Below are 16,389 nucleotides of genomic sequence, written 5' to 3'. Positions count from 1 at the left end.
GTGGCTCAGTGGTGAAGGGGCAGAGCTCTAGAAAGGTGGTAAGGACGCCTATAGTGCAGAAGTCTGGCCCAGGATATCAGAGTCTGAGAAGACCCAGGAAGGTTCCATTGTCAGGGAAGGGTGATAAAAGTGGAAACCTGGATTCTAGTGTTGGAACCAAGCAGAATGAGGACAATTTCCATAGGAAAGATGTGTTCCATTGTGAGGTGTTATATCTGAAGGATGTGAAATGAAGGAATCCACAAAGGAGGGAGTGCTGCACAAGGTTAGAACCTGAGTGAGAAGGAAAGGGATAGCCCAATTAACTGGCTTCAAGGCAGGTGTGGGAGTAAACTTGGGAGCACATGTCAGAACCTGTGTGAAGAGGACCTTTATAAAGAGAAGGTAGTGGCAGTAATTAGAAATTATATACAGAGGAACACAACAAAAGCATAAATATGTCTATGCATATACACACATGGTGAATGAGAAGACCTCAGAACAAGAACACCTTAGTAACATTGAATATACTTAGCATCCAGATCATGGTTTCTAAATACCATTCTCTAATAAAAGGATCCAAGTGTTTATCAGGGCATGGCAGTGGGGAAGACTACTTCCATGGCCAGAGTAGGAGAAACACAAGATAATTCTGGAACACTTTATCACACCAGAAAGTAAAGAAGAGTTCAAAGAATAATAGGCACATGTCGAAAAGACAAACAACATTAAAAGGGCTCCTGCTGGCCAAATCATTGACATTTTGGTCATCCAAATAATATTAACGGATCATAACTTGTTTAATAAAATAAGAAATCATGGATTCACACTGATACAACAGGCCATTCTGATATAATATGCTAATAAAATACTTAAATGTTCAATGAAGAACAGTATATTTGCATTGTCTCAAAATCCCTAAACCTAAAATATTTACTAATTACAAAGAGGAAAAAAAGTGGGTACCTGGGTAGCTCAGTCTGTTAAGCATTTGCCTTAATTTTAGGCCATGATCTCAGGATCTTGGGATAAAATCCTAAAAAAAAAAAAAAAAAAAAAAAAAAAGGAAAAAAGTAACTTTGTAGTGGAGAAGCCTGGCAGGCAGTACCTTAATCAGGGACCAAAGCTAACTTTAGCAGTTTTGGGGCAAATAGACATCCTGTACCACATGATAGGACGGTTTAAAGCACACAAGAATCCCTGAATCTAATCACACTGAAATAACAGACACTCAGGTGCACGCAGCTAGGTTGGGGAATGAAGGGACTGAAGGTAAGACAATGTGATCAGTATACTCTGGCTGGTGGAAAAGGAGTCTTCTTCAAGGTGATAATTTTTAAAAAATAAGAGCCAATTTTCACTGGTTTTATAATTGTCTTTTTAAAGTCCTTAGAGACCTTATAACCTCAACATACAGCTCCTGCCAGGGCTACTACCCTGTCCTTAGGAGCTGACTGCTCAGAGAAGCCCAAATTGAGTGCAACTTTACCAAATTGCAGCCTTGTAATCTTCAGTGGTGTCAAAGAAAAATGAAGGAAAGAGTAGGGAACTGTTCCACGCTGAAGGAGACTAAAAAGATATAATTAAATGAAGTCTGTGACTCTCAACTGTAACCTTTTGTTATAAAAGATTTTATTAGGAAAACATTGAAAGGGGGCCTGAGGACTGGGTACTAGTACTTGGCCAATGTTTTGAGGTTTTTTGTTTGTTTGTTTGATCTTGAAGGCTTTATTGTGCTTATGTACAAAAATGTCCCTTTTAGAAAATGTAAAAGGTTTTGGGATGATGTAGCATTGGTTTGAAAAATCATTCTAAATGGTTCAGAAAATATACTTCTTTTACTATTCTTGCAAGACTTTCTATGTATTTAAGATCATTTCAAGATAAAAGTTTAAAAACGTATATTGACTTGGTATCTAATACAGAGTTACATCCAAACCAGGGTCAAATGTTTTCACATGGTGTTTCTCTTCTGTTTTCAGGTGCTGGTCTTTTAAGCCGTCCTATTTTTACCGAGGAACCACAAGATGTTATTTTTCCTTTGGACTTACCAAAATCTGAAATCATACTGAATTGTGCTGCCACTGGTTACCCTTCACCCCATTATAGGTAAAGTCCTACTTCTGGGCACCACATTGTTGTTGTTGTGTTTTTTTTTTTCTTTCTCTTGGATGTAAAACATACATACAATAAAGGAAAGGAAAGGGAAAAGGAGAAAAGAAAAGGAAAGGAAAGATGGAAGACGAGAGGGAAGGAAAAAAAATAGAAAGATAGGCAGAAAGAGGCATAGGAAGATAGGAAGAAAGCAAGAAAGAAAGAGAAAGAAAGGACAGGAAAAGCAAGAAAAGGAAAAGACTTGTTTCTTCAATTTGAAAGACTCTAAAGTAGAAGCTGCTTGTACCCCCTTTCTCCAATTTGAGGCTACAGGTTCAGTTGCCCCATATACAATGACTGTGGAAATATTCCCTTAAACAATTTTAAAAAAGGTGCAGGCTTTAATTTTATCAGATCAATTTCTATGACTTCACTGGCATATCCTATCACCCAAAAAGCACTGATTTTAGAAATACATGTTGAAGACAGATATGTACCCTCTAACGCAGAAAAATAATTTTTTTTCTGGGCAAATAGGAAAAAAATGTGTATTTGTTTCTCACATATTACCTGTAGATTAATAGGAAAGAAGAGTCAGTAATGGTTTGTTTTAACGAGGTTACAATAAAGGTAGAGGGGGGCCTGGGTGGCTTAGTTGGTTAAGTGTTAGACTCTTGATTTGCTCAGGTCATGATCTCAGGGTCATGAGATGGAGCCCTGCATGAGCCTCCCCACTAAGTCTGGGTCTGCTTAATTCTCTCTCCCTCCTTCTCTCCCCCTCCCCCACCCCAGAGCATTCACCCACATGTTCACATGTACTCTCTCTTAAAAAAAAAGGCAGAATTTGATCCACATTGTGAGTGGGATTCACAAATTTAAAAATATATACAAGTATATACAATGATTCTATAAGTAAGGATATTTTTTCATAAGAACTACATATGCAATGTGAATATAAGAAAAGATAGCAAATATTAAAATGACTATTTTAGCTTTGTGTTTTAAAAGCGTTTTTTTTTTAAGTTGTAAGTTTTAGCAGTGAAATTGAATCAGCACATGTGGGAAATAACAATTTCAGTTCATTTTGGAAAAATAAACTGGTTTTGCCTATTTTTATGGTGCATTCGAAAAATCATATTTATATGTATAATTACTTTGATCTTAAAATTGTCTAGATTATTTTAATAAATGCACAAATTTAAGACAACTCTCACCTTATATTTTGTTGAGATTACGTCAGCATGTTTTATAATGAACTAAAAGCTATATCTTCTCATTACTTACTAAAGGTTCCCTATCTTTAACATGCCCAAATCAATATAACCCATCTGTTAGGTAAATATCATATACTTTATAAATTGGTTCTCTCAATTCAGAGTTTGTATGTTTGTTTTCCTTAAACAATAGTTGGTCTTATAAAATTTAGCATATGGTTAAATATGTAAAAATCTGATTAATACATTTTTCACAATTACGTGATACTTAAAGTGGAAATCTTATTTTTAAGAGCTAATTTGATTGGTCATCACCATTAGTAGGGTTTATCAGAAAAGAGGAAAAAATATCTATGAATTCCTATAAAATAAGAAATATTTGTTAAGTATAGATAAAACAAATCATCAGTCCATCAGTCATATAGTTATATAAAAGTGTCTGTTGGCTTGTAACAGGCAGAAAGATATAAAATAATGGTTCTTGTGACAAATTTGCTCATTAGTTTTTACTTATGAAGACATATTCTGAATGAAGAGACTACAAATTTCACTATTGTTAAAGTTTTCTGTTTCTAAGAGACTTGTACATTAGTAGGCTAAAGACAGGTAATTTAGCTTCTTATTTTCAATCTCCTTAACCTGGTTTAGCTCACCTCTAATAGTAAAACATAAAATACTCATAGGCAAGAGGCTTTGGAAAGAGGGTGAAAAAAAAAAAAGAACTGTTTTTAATGCTTAAATGTCAGACTCAGACCCAATTTCCATGATAATAAAGCAAAGGGCAGAGATATTTCAGATAATGCACATCAGCAACAAAATGTGAAATTTTAGTTTAATATGACCCTTTCTAACTTAAATTTTATTAAAAAGACTCATTCATGACTTTAGATTATGTGTGTGTGTGTAGTAGTAGTAGTAGAGGGAAAATCTTTATGACAGACATTCTGACATTATTTGAATGCACTGTGAAGTCATATGAAAGAGCCCTTGGTTAGAATGAAAAGTTACCATTTCTGGTCATAACAATGATATTTACCTGTGACCTTGGAATAATCATTTCTCTCTCCTGGCATCAACTTCCTTATCCATAAAGTGAGGGTGTGGTTGATGTTAAGACATGTTTTCCTTCTTTTAGTAATTTGTCTTTAGGAAAAGAAATCTCATGGGGGAAAATAAGCAACATCTAAAGCATAACTTTGGAAATAGTTTAAAAGCAACTTGTCTTCCAGTCACTTCCAGTGGTGTGAACACATTCACAAACAGGATTTTAGCGCAAGTGTGAAAATACAGAAATATGAGGCAAGTCTGAACAAATCTTTCTCATGGAAAGGATCACTCTTAATTTTTTAAGCACCAGGTAACACATGAGAATTAAAGAGGAAGCTTCGCAAAGGGAAAGAAAATGGGTTACCCAAAGTTTGTACTTGGGTAGGATTGCTTATACTTAAAAGTCTAAGATAATCAGATAGCAATGAACTTATTTCCAGCTCAGAATATTTATTTTTGGGAAAATGAAGCAACACGCACATAAATGGTTTCTATGCAGGATACACTCTATCAGAAGAAGGTCTTTGAATATTGTAAGGGATATCCGATGGATCTGCTCTTCACCTGATCACCACAGGAAGTTCTTTCCTCTAGTTTGGTCAGCTCTACTCAAGTCATAAAGACATTCTTTTTTTTTTTTTTTTAAGATTTTATTTATTTATTTATTTATTTATTTATTTATTTATTTATTTGAGACACACAGAGAGAGAAAGGCAAAGATATAGGCAGAGGGAGAAGCAGGCTCCCTGCAAGGAGCCCGATGTGGGACTCAATCCCAGACCACGGGATCACACCCTGAGCTAAAGGCAGACACTTAACCACTAAGCCACCCAGGCGTCCCTCATGAAGACATTCTCAAGTCTGAGAAGGTCTAGGTGTCTGTAAAACTCATAGCAGTGGTCACTCTGCCCTTCTATTCTCTTTGTTTATTTTCTCACTTTATATTATTAACAAGCCCATGGGATAAAGCAGGATGTATATTATTGTGCAAATTTTGTAATTGATGGATATGATTCCTGAAGAAATTAGATGACTTATCCAGGGATACACAAGAAAGGAATGTCAAAGTTAGGTCAAAAACTCTTCCCACAACGTCAATGGTGTCAAATTTAGTGCACATTAAAATCATCCAGAAGATTGTTACAAATTTAGGTTTTGGAGTTCTCTTCCAAAGTCTAGGAATGGACTCAGAAATAAGCCCTTAAATAAGCCCTTTTAACAGGCACTCAAATATAATTCTAAAAAAAAGAAAAAAACAAATATAATTCTATAACGAGCCCCAGTTCTGAGACACAGACATGCATATTATCTAAGGACAACAAACATGGCCCCCAGCCATTGTATTCTTCACACTGGGCTTACCTACTTAATATTGAAGGATGTTCTCCAGAAAAAGGTCAATATTTTAGTTCAAATTCATTATGTTTCCTGGAATGAATATGATATTAATTCAGATGCTGAAAATAATCATTTAAAGCACATTCCCTACTTTGCATTGTAGGAAAATTCTCCTGGGTATGCAATCCTATCAGTAATGTGTTTATGACCATCACTTGAATTCATTAATACTATTTCTCCATTGATTTAAACATATTAATTAGGACAAAGCCCACACCAGGAGCTGAACCCCTGATCTATATGCACAGTTTAATAATCATTGTACCATAGTGATTAGAACGATTATGGGGATACTGTGAAAAATTCATTTGCTGCAGCTAAGCCAACAACTTCGAATTTGTGTTGAAAAACAATTACCAAGCTTAATTAGGAGCATGTAACGATGACAGCAGTTATTTCAGCAATTGATTCCAAAATTAAAGAGAGCTGGCAAACTAAGTGTGGTATATCCTTTGCTTTGAAAATGAAAGGAAACATGGAGGTACAAAGATCATGCCCTGTAAGCAAATTGTGAAAGACAGTATTATGCAGCTGGTGAGGAGAATAGAGGAGTCTTGGGATAGGCCTAAAGAAAAAAAATGTTTCTATATATTTTTTTCTCCTAACATTGAAAGCAAAAAACCGTACAAAATTCTCTAGAAAAAAAATTTTGACAAAGTTCAGGTAAATGAAATACATTGGTTTTGGCTATTGTCTCTCAACTTTTTATTAAAAGGAAATTGAGATACATTAGAATTGGCTAAATAATTTTAAAGTTGATGGAAAACGTCTGATTGATTTGATATTGGTCAATCACTTCTCATCTTTAATAGACTGGAGGATTACCCAAGTTTGTATTTCTTTTTGACTATGGTAGACATTTGACATATTCTCTACATCGGATTTTTCAAGATGTTCCTAAAGAAGTCATGGAATGACATATGGAACAATACTGTAAAATGTATGTAAGAAAGAAAATTTCTTTCTTATAGTTAGTCACCCTCATCAAAATATTTTTAATATGATCTTAACATGAAAGGGAAAATCACAGCAAACCTGGCATAGATTCTGAAAATACATGGTTTGGAAGTTAGCTATGTTCCATAGGAAAAAGCCATTCATTTGTTTTTTCTAAAAGTTAGGGGGAGAAAGAAGGGGAAGGTGGGTTTATTTAGAAAAATTAGTGGTATTCATTCATCTTAAAATGACCAAATGGAATTTTCTAAGACATCTTACAGTTCTTTGAAAATAAATATACCTGTAAGGGCCTTCTGCTACTTCATTCATGTACTAAAGAATTGTTGACTAATAGGTAAGCCAAGAGAACTTTTGCTGCCTAAAATAAAAACTTCCCAAATTGCATTTATTTTGTAAAAGTATAATTTTAGGTTGGCATTTCTAAGTACTGGTGAAATATATTTGGAGTAATTAATTTTCCAAGTAAGAGATCAACAGAGACAATCATGTTCTAAAGTAGTCAGATTGTTATTGTTTTGTTATCAGCCTCAAATTGGCATTATAAAATCTTTGCTGACTTTCTTTATGCCAGTTGTAATAAACGTTTTTTGGATTTCTATCTCTAAGTCATTTTCAAAATCTAAATTTTTAGTATCGGTTGTGGGAGTTCAGGTGTGGTATATGTTATTTGAAATGTCTCTGAAGGAATAGAATGGCCAGTGTCATTGACTGAATGTCTCAGTTTCACTTCCCATGTCAAAACGTATGTTGCTTCTTTGTACACATATGGGTGAATGTTTGTGATTCATAAAGAGTGGATGATCTTTCAAATAACCTAGTTATTAATAACACTGAGCTCCTGAAGACAATCATCTTTGATGAAAATAGAGGATTTTCTCCATATGTAACCATGTTTGTTGTTTGTTGCTGTTGTTTTAAATGGTCCTAGCAAAGAAATAAATATATACATATATGCTTACATGTGTAAATGGTCCTAGCAGTTACAATTGCATGTCGTTTAAGACTAGTAGGAGTGATTACCTCTGTATATTATAACATAATTTGATTTTTTTTTTCCTTGAAGGTGGAAGCAAAATGGCACAGATATTGATTTTATCATGAGTTATCACTACAGGTTGGATGGAGGCAATTTGGCCATCAGTAGCCCCCGTACAGATCAAGATATTGGCATATACCAGTGCCTGGCCACCAACACACTAGGGACGATTCTGAGTCGGAAGGCAAAGCTCCAATTTGCATGTGAGTTTGTGGGGAAGAATCTAATCTCTGTGTGTTTTTTTTTTAATACAATATATTTTTTTGTATTCATATTAGGAAAAAAATCTGGATTTGTCAATCATCTGTTCTTTGAGAGTGATTAATTTACAGAGGTAAAAGGTTTTAATTGTGCATTTTATGAATTCATACTTTTGGGGATAGTCAAAATCCTCTTTTAAAAAAAGAAAAAATCAGTGTTATTATATTTTATAAATTATGTTTAGAAACATCTCTAAAAGTTCCAGATATAAATATTAAGAAAAAGATATATGGCATATAACTTTTTTTTCTTTTTTTCTTCTTCTTTTGCAATATATATTAGTGTGTAGAACACAGAAAGCAAAAGCTGAGGGCAGAGATGTCTTTTGTGAGAGGTGGGTGTTCTCCCAGGAAAAGTGATTATGCACCCACAGTTTGATGTAGGTGGAAATAAAGTGGTTGCCAAAGGCAGGCTTTATATTAACTGTAACAATGTCCAGCTGCATCACATAAATGTCATCCAAGTAATTACCTTGGTGACATTTGAGGACATTAGCAGATGAACAATAGACATATTGCCTCTTATATCCTTTATATGTAGTGTTTCCAGGGACTGAAATGTTTCATATTGGATCCAAGAATAGCTTTGATTGAAAGTAATTATATCTGTTGATGTAGATGGAAAAGAAACCTTGAATTTCTCTCTCTCTCTTTTTTTTTTTTTTAATTTCTCTCCTTACACTTCTTCCCTCACCCCTCCTCCACCCCTGCCCACCTCAGACGATAAATCAGGGGACAAAAGAGTTAGTAGCTAATCTTTGGGTGCTCATGGAAATGTATATTCTATCTGTTACTTTGAAAAAGTAATTGTTTTGAAATTTTTTAATAAAATATATGTCCAGAGCCTACCTTGCAGAACTACTATAGTCATCAGTAGATACATGAATTAATAATTGAGTCTGTTTCTTATTGCAGGTATTGTGTTCCAAAGATCCCTTGCTTCATATACAGTTCCTCTTATGTTGGCTATTTTGGGAATGATCTTATTTCTAAATATGTGTGTGTGTGTATTTAGTCACATATACATATACATAAATACACACAGACACACACAAGCATTATATATAGGGTACACACACACACACACACATATATATATGTGGTCATATACACACGCATATGTACACACATACATTGCTAAATGTATCCAAATGTCTTTATATATGTGGAAATAGATAACGAAGTGGAATATGAACAAAGGGTAGAGGCTATTTTAAAACTTGGATAAAGATAATCACAATACTTGATTTCTGTATTTTGCTTAAGATCATTATTTGGAAAATAATAGAGAACAAAATGCTGATCAGAAACTTGTAGAAAGAAATAATTGCTTCAGAGATTTTGAATGACTCTACCACAGTAATTATTTATTTCTCCTGGTTGGATAGGAATTGACCCTAGAAGATGCACGTGATTTGGATCAGAATCTGTAGGATAAATCTGACACTCTGGTAAAGGAAAATTCACACAGCACAATTACTCTATAGAGCTATAGATTCTATTCTTAACAACAACTGAATACCTATGCCTGAAGTTAATGCACTGTACTTACTACAATTGTAGATTTCCTTTTCTTCATCTCTTTTTTTAAAGAAAAATGTGTTTTTAAATTCTCTACATTATTTCTTACCCTATTCTGCTTTAAAAATGCATGTAACCTGGGCGGCACAGTTGATTAAGCATTAGACTCTTGGTTTTGGCTGGGGTCATGATCTCAGCATCATGAGATGGAGCCCCATGTTGGGCTCTGTACCCGGCACAGCCTGCTTGAGATTCTTTCTCCGTCTCCTTCTGCCCTTCCCATTTGTGCTTTCGAGCTCTCTGAAATAAATAAATAAATAAATAAATAAATAAATAAATAAATAAATAAATAAATAAATCTTTTTAAAAAATAACTAGAAGCCTCTTTAAGTTACAATGTGTTTGCTAAAAAAAAAAAGAGAGAGAGACAGAGAAAAGATTTAAATTAAGAAGAAATTATAGACTTTTATTTGAATGAATGGGAGAAATCAGTTCTTCTGTTTTCCCTGACTATCCTGTCTCTTCATAAAATGTTCCTTTTTGGATTGAAGATATATGACTGTTGATCTTTAAAAGCATTTCTTTCACTATTCATGCAGAAAGTAGGATGGCCTATATCCATTAACTGATCTTTCTTCTGCAAACTTGAAGGATTTGGGGTTCCAAGTCTGAAATTTAGAGAAACAAAAACAAAAACCACACCATCTCATCTCTCTGTCCAGGACGTATAGTGGTACCATATGCCTGAAGTGTTTCCTGCTGAGTCCAGAGATTTACTGGAGTGTGATTATCTCTCTTCCTTTGAACCAACCCTAAACATAACCAGCACATTTTATTAATTTAGCATTATTTCCCTCCATTTCTTGTATTTCATAAGTACCCTGTGAACTCACTTAAGCTAGTTATTCATTCTGTGTAGTAAAGTATAGCTTTAAAAAAAGGTGAAAATGCCAGATTTAGCTTTGCCACCCACTGCCGTGCAGCTCTCTGTGGTTTACTCAAGGTGGTTTACACAAGGATCTTAGGAATGAATCAAAAAAGTGTTGGTGACTTACAAATCCTTTCTTCTGATCTCATTTTAGAATATAAGATACTAATTTTGCAACAGATTTTCTGAAATTTCATCCAAAAAATCACATTTGTATCCACATGTAAATCTATAGACAGGTTGAGAAATGTTTATTCTTAAAGAAAGAGAGAAAGGGAAGAGAGAAAAAGACAAAAACAAGAGAGAAAATGGTAGAAGGGACATACCTCATCAAGAATAAGTTTTCCTAAGAAAACACACTCAACATCAGTAATGATTATGAAAATGTAAATCAGAACTATAAAAAGATACTGCTTCACACCCATTAGAATGGCTGTTATTAAAACACACACATACACACACACTGGAAAATAACAAATGTTTTCAAGGATGTGGAAAAATTGGAAAGTTTGTGCATTGATGCTTAGAATGTAAAATGGTAGAGCTACTGTGAAAGACAATATAGCAGTTCCCCAAAAATTTAACAGAATTACCACATAACACAACAATTACACTTCTGTGTGTATCCCTCAAAGATTAAGACAGGACTTGAACATATTATTTGTATACCCATCTTCATAGCAGCATTATTCTCAATAGTTAAAAGGTAGAAAACAAACAAATGTCCAAAACATAAATAAAATGTAGTGTGTGTGAGTGTGGGGGGTGGGAGTATGTGTGGGGTGTGTGAATAGAGTATTATCCAACTTTATAAAAGGAATAAAAGTTGGAACGCCTGGGTGGCTCAGCGGTTGAGCGTCTGCCATCAGCTCAGGGTGTGATCCCAGAGTCCTGGGATCAAGTCCCACATCGGGCTCCCCACAGGGAGCCTGCTTCTCCCTCTGTCTATGTCTCTGCCTCTCTCCCTCTGTGTGTTTCATGAATAAATAAATAAATCTTTTTTAAAAAAGGAATAAAAGTCAGATACGACATGTATGAACCTTGAAAAAATCCTGCTAATGAAATAAGGCAGACACAAAAGGACAAATATTATATGATTTCACGTATCTGAGGTAACTAGAAAGGCAAATTCATAGAGACAGATGGCAGAGCAGTGACTGCTAGAGCCTGAGTGGAGGAAAGAATCTGGAGTTAGCATTTAATTAATACAGAGTTTCAGTTTGGGATGATGGAAAGTTCTAGAGATGAAAGGTAGTAATGATTGCACAATCTGAATGTGTTCAGTTCCACTAAATTGTACACTTTAAAGTGATCAAAATGATAAATTTTGTTACATGTCTTTTATTACTATTTTAAAAATAGTATCATAATTCATCATTTCAGTTAGATTTTTTTCATCAGAATTATTAAAAGAAAAAAAAAGTAAGTTTTCCTTGTTAAGTATTATGTATTAAGGTTCTTTTCACACAGAAATTCGAGTCTGAATGCTAGTCTCCAGCCAAATGGGAAGTTCCTAAAGTGCAAATCCTGTATCTCCAGTTTATTTATTTTTTAAAAAGATTTTATTTATATACTCATGAGAGACAGAGAAAGAAGCAGAGAGACATAGGCAGAGGTATAAGCAGGCTCCCTCTGGGGAGCCTGATGTGGGACTCGATTCTAGGACCCTAGGATCACGTCCTGAGCTAAAGGCAGACACTCAACCACTGAGCCACCCAGGCATTCCTGTATCTTCAATTTAATTTGAATTCCTCACCACCACCTTCATAGATTTCCAACAATGCCCATTTTGGTAGAAAAAGCTTTTGGTAGGTTGAATAACAATGATAGTTGAATGTTAAGATTTTTTTTTTTTTTGAATGTTAAGATTTTTGATACAGACAGATCTGAGTTCCAATTCTAACTCTGTCATATATCTAGTGGTAAAATCAGGCCAACTCTAAACAATAGTAAGTCTCTGTTATGAAATAGACACAATGGAAATTATAGCATCAGCCACAGGACAATGAATTGTCTGAGGTAATGATTACAAAGACCCGGTCCTTTATGAGCATTTGTGAAATGAAAGCTCTAATTTTTCTTGCTATTTTTAATCACATCCCTCAATTTGGCCAAACATGTACATATTTCAAACTGCTATAGTTACTCATAGAAAAATCTTCTAATTTACATTTTAAAACTTTCTCCATACTAGTTCCTTCTTCTTGTTTTCAAGACTTTCAGGTGCTTTGAAATATGCTAACTTTCTTGAGCCAGGTAACCACCATAGGAGATGGATACTATTCTTGTTTCTATTATACAGATTAGAAGGCTGAAATGCTACGAGATTGGGACTTCTTAAAAGCAGTGTTAGAAAACCAATTGAAACTTCAGTATAAACGTTGAAATTCTAAAGCACATGCCTTTCATGTTATAGTATCCTTCCCAAACACTGCCCACACAAAACCTGTGTGCTTCTTTTTTAATTTAATTTGCCATTGGCATAGTAATTGCCTAAATATTAAGCCATATCTTCAGGACAGATAGCTTTACAATATAAGCCTGATGGTAAATTGAAACCCTGTCCGGATTCCATTTAATGGACAGCCTGCCCATCCTCAGATTTTAATAACTGCAACTACACCTGGTCTACCAGTTACACCCTAGACTCCGTCAGGCTGAAACCAGACAACAGCTGAGAACCAGCCCCTTCTTGCTTAGCTCCTGCCCAGGCTCTCTCCCACTTCCCTCCCTCCCTCCCTCCCTTTATCCTGGGAGTGTTCTCTCACTAAATCACACACACTTGAATATCTGCCTCAGGCTCTGCTTCTAAGGGACTCAAAGTAAGACAGGCACTAAACATTTAATATAAGATAATTGATCTATTTATTGATAGAAAAATTAGGTCCAGAAGCCCTACTCATATGAATTTCTATAGTAAGAACAAAGCTATACATCAAAGTAAAATTGTGTCAACAACTCGGCTTCCTACTGGTTGGCAGTCAATTGTATAGTGTCACTTTGACCTTCAGAACAAATGAACTATGAATAGCCTTTCAGAACCTAACCTGTCCCTGGGAAAGACTCTGTAGGTACATACCTCTAGATAATTGATGGCTTTTGTTTGTAACTTTTATCCTGATGTTCAGCAATTCGAAAACACCTTCAGAGTTTATTTTAGACTCAGCCTATAACACTTTGCCTCATCCTGATTCATCCCACCATGAAACCACACTACAATGCAGCCCATGTATACAAAACTACCTATTATAAAATATACTCCTAAATCAAATCTGTCTTTAACCAGCTACATTACCCAGACAAGACATTCATCTCTGTGGACTTATTAAAGGTATGTTTTGAATTATCTGATTACAAAATTCCCCTTCAGTTCTTCTACATAAGATTATGTCATTTCAAATTGTCAGGTAGATTCTATTTTAAGCTCTTCCTTCTTCCCCTCAACCTCAACCTTAAAGCAAATGCAGCAGGTGTCTAGTTACCAAAAGCTCCTGCTACCAACCTGGTATTCTTGTATGATAAAACCAGTTTGACTTTTTACAAGCTACACTTGTAGCTGCTTTGAATCTCTTTTATTTCTCAAGGACTTTGGTAGAAAAGGTTGAATGTAGACTTCTTCCTTTCATGTGTATGTTAATGAATTACTCTGTACTTGTGTGAGAGAACATTGCATCTGTCATTACTGTTTAAAATGTCAGCCTTGAGAAAAAAAAGATAGGTGTTTCGAAATAAACCTAAGATTTCACTGAGCTATATATATTTTTTGAGATTCTTGTAATAATACAGCTCTACTAATGAATAGATAAACATTCAGGATAAAAGGTACTCATGAATAGGGTTTTTTGGTTATGCACTGGTTATTATTTAGTCACAGATACTATTTCAAATAAAGTAGTCCCATGATTGCAGAGGGAAAGGTAGCTACATTGGAGCCTCCTAACTGACCATTCATTTATTCATCCACCAACCACCCAGAAAACACCTTGTTTATATGCATCTAGCCTTGTGCTGGGTCTAAAGATTAAATGATAGATAAGAAATAGCTACTCCCTGTCTTCACAGGGCAGACAACTGAAACCTTAAGTGCAATTAAAAAAAAAGAAAGAAAGAAATTACTAACATTTCTATAGTACATATTATAGGGCAGGCATTTTTCTACACTCTTATGTGAATTAACTCCAATGAACCTCACAAAAACCCTATGGGATTATTTTCAGATGAGCAGATTGAGGCATAGAAGAATTCATTGACTCACCCTATATCACACAAATAGTTAAATGGCAGTCAGTGTTTAAACCCATGCTGTCGGGAATGTAGAGTCCACATTCCTACCACCCACTGCACCTCCTTAAAAAAAATATCAGGTGAAGTGAGAGAAGTAGACTTAACCTATAATGCAGCCCAGAGTAGGGAACAGTAAGGCTTTCCTGGATTGGAAAAAGGGCAATAGAAGTCTCCCAAAAGCAACGTGGCTTGAATTAAGCCTTGAATATCAGTTTGTGTTCCTGACACGATAAGTGGGTGGAGGAACATTCAGGTTGAAAGTAGAGCCAAGAGGAAATGCAGATGTGTGAATAAGCCCAAATACTGGAGAAAATATGAGGAGATTGACAATAATTTGGAGGCAGGTGCATCCAAATTTTGGAGCCCCTTTATATCCAAGCCCAATCTAAACAATGGGATGATTGAGTGATACTGTGAAATGCCAAAGAAACACACAAAAATTCATCATAATGTGATGCTTTTAGGCAGAGGAACCAGAGGCATACTGCCTGTTTTTGAAGAATTTTCTCCAGATGATGTGACATTGTGCACAAGTGTTAATTCAGGCATAAAATGGGGTGTTAGGGCAGCCCGGGTAGCTCAGTGGTTTGGTGCCTGCCTTCAGCCCAGGGTGTGGTCCTGGAGACCCGGGATGGCATCCCACCTTAGGCTCCCTGCACGGAGCCTGCTTCTCCCTCTGCCTGTGTCTCTGCCTCTCTCTCTCTCTCTCTCTCATGAATAAATAAATAAAATCTTTTAAAAAAATAAATAAATAAAATGGAGTGTTAATATTATTCACTTCATATAGGATTGGTATCAGGACAAAACTTACTAAATATAGAACAGAGGGTAAGGGTGACTGTGAGTTGTTAATGGGTTGCTCAGCAGAGACCTGGCTATGCAACTATAATATAATAGACCATGGTTGGGACATTAGTATTTATCCTCAGAACAATGGAAATATTTTGAATGAAATTAAGGATTTAGTTAAGGATTTTGAAATTGTTTATAAAATGTAGTTTAAAAACACTACATACTTTTCCTATAAAAATATTTGTCTGACACAGTAATGATATTGCTAATGTTATTAAAATCACAGTATGCATATTTGGGGGCACTTCAAACCTCAGTTTTCACACTTATTACATGGAATGAAAAAATTCTTGCTCCACATCACAGGGATGATTTTAGAGGGCTCAAGTTAAAATGCAATAATAATTCATTTTAAAGGGCTATAAATATAGGCATTTACAATCATCATAATTTTTTTTCTTGAGGAATGCAAAGGATTTTATATCGGCAATGCTGTGCATCTTTATTCTATGCTTGTAAGCTATTCTAAACTGTGTTTTACAGATGGAGAAATTCAAGGTGGGGGAACTCTGTTACTTGCCCAAGGTGACCCAACCTACAACAGACCAGAATTTCTCATATATCCATCTCAAAATAATTTTTAAATATGTATTTATTTTTAGACTGGGAAAGTAAAACAGATTCCACATGAATAAAAACCATAGTCACAGCACAACCGAAAAGGTTTCCAGGTGAAAGCTACAATATAGAGGTCTTTGACTAGTTTAAAATGTCCTTAAATTTTTTTCATATATAAAAAAAGCAAAAACAGTTATACATGATCCTGATGATATGGTGATAACATACATTTATATCTGAAAAAGAAATTAAGATCAGAAA

General features: G+C 35.0%; 1 protein-coding gene across 2 annotated transcripts in view; it reads left to right on the top strand.

Annotated features, from left to right (window-relative positions):
- Positions 1–16,389, top strand: part of CNTN6 (contactin 6) — a 270,512-nt gene that overhangs the window by 114,709 nt on the left and 139,414 nt on the right. For both annotated transcript variants that reach the window (XM_038565825.1, XM_038565826.1), the window contains exons 3-4: positions 1,962–2,088; positions 7,753–7,928. In XM_038565825.1, coding sequence (XP_038421753.1) covers positions 1,962–2,088; positions 7,753–7,928 — 303 coding nt within the window. The remainder of the gene's footprint in view (positions 1–1,961; positions 2,089–7,752; positions 7,929–16,389) is intronic.

This window comes from Canis lupus, chromosome 20, assembly GCF_011100685.1.
Source record: "Canis lupus familiaris isolate Mischka breed German Shepherd chromosome 20, alternate assembly UU_Cfam_GSD_1.0, whole genome shotgun sequence".
NCBI classification, from domain to species: domain Eukaryota; kingdom Metazoa; phylum Chordata; class Mammalia; order Carnivora; family Canidae; genus Canis; species Canis lupus.
Note: the sequence above shows the minus strand (reverse complement) of the source record. Positions and strands in the feature narration are given on the sequence as shown.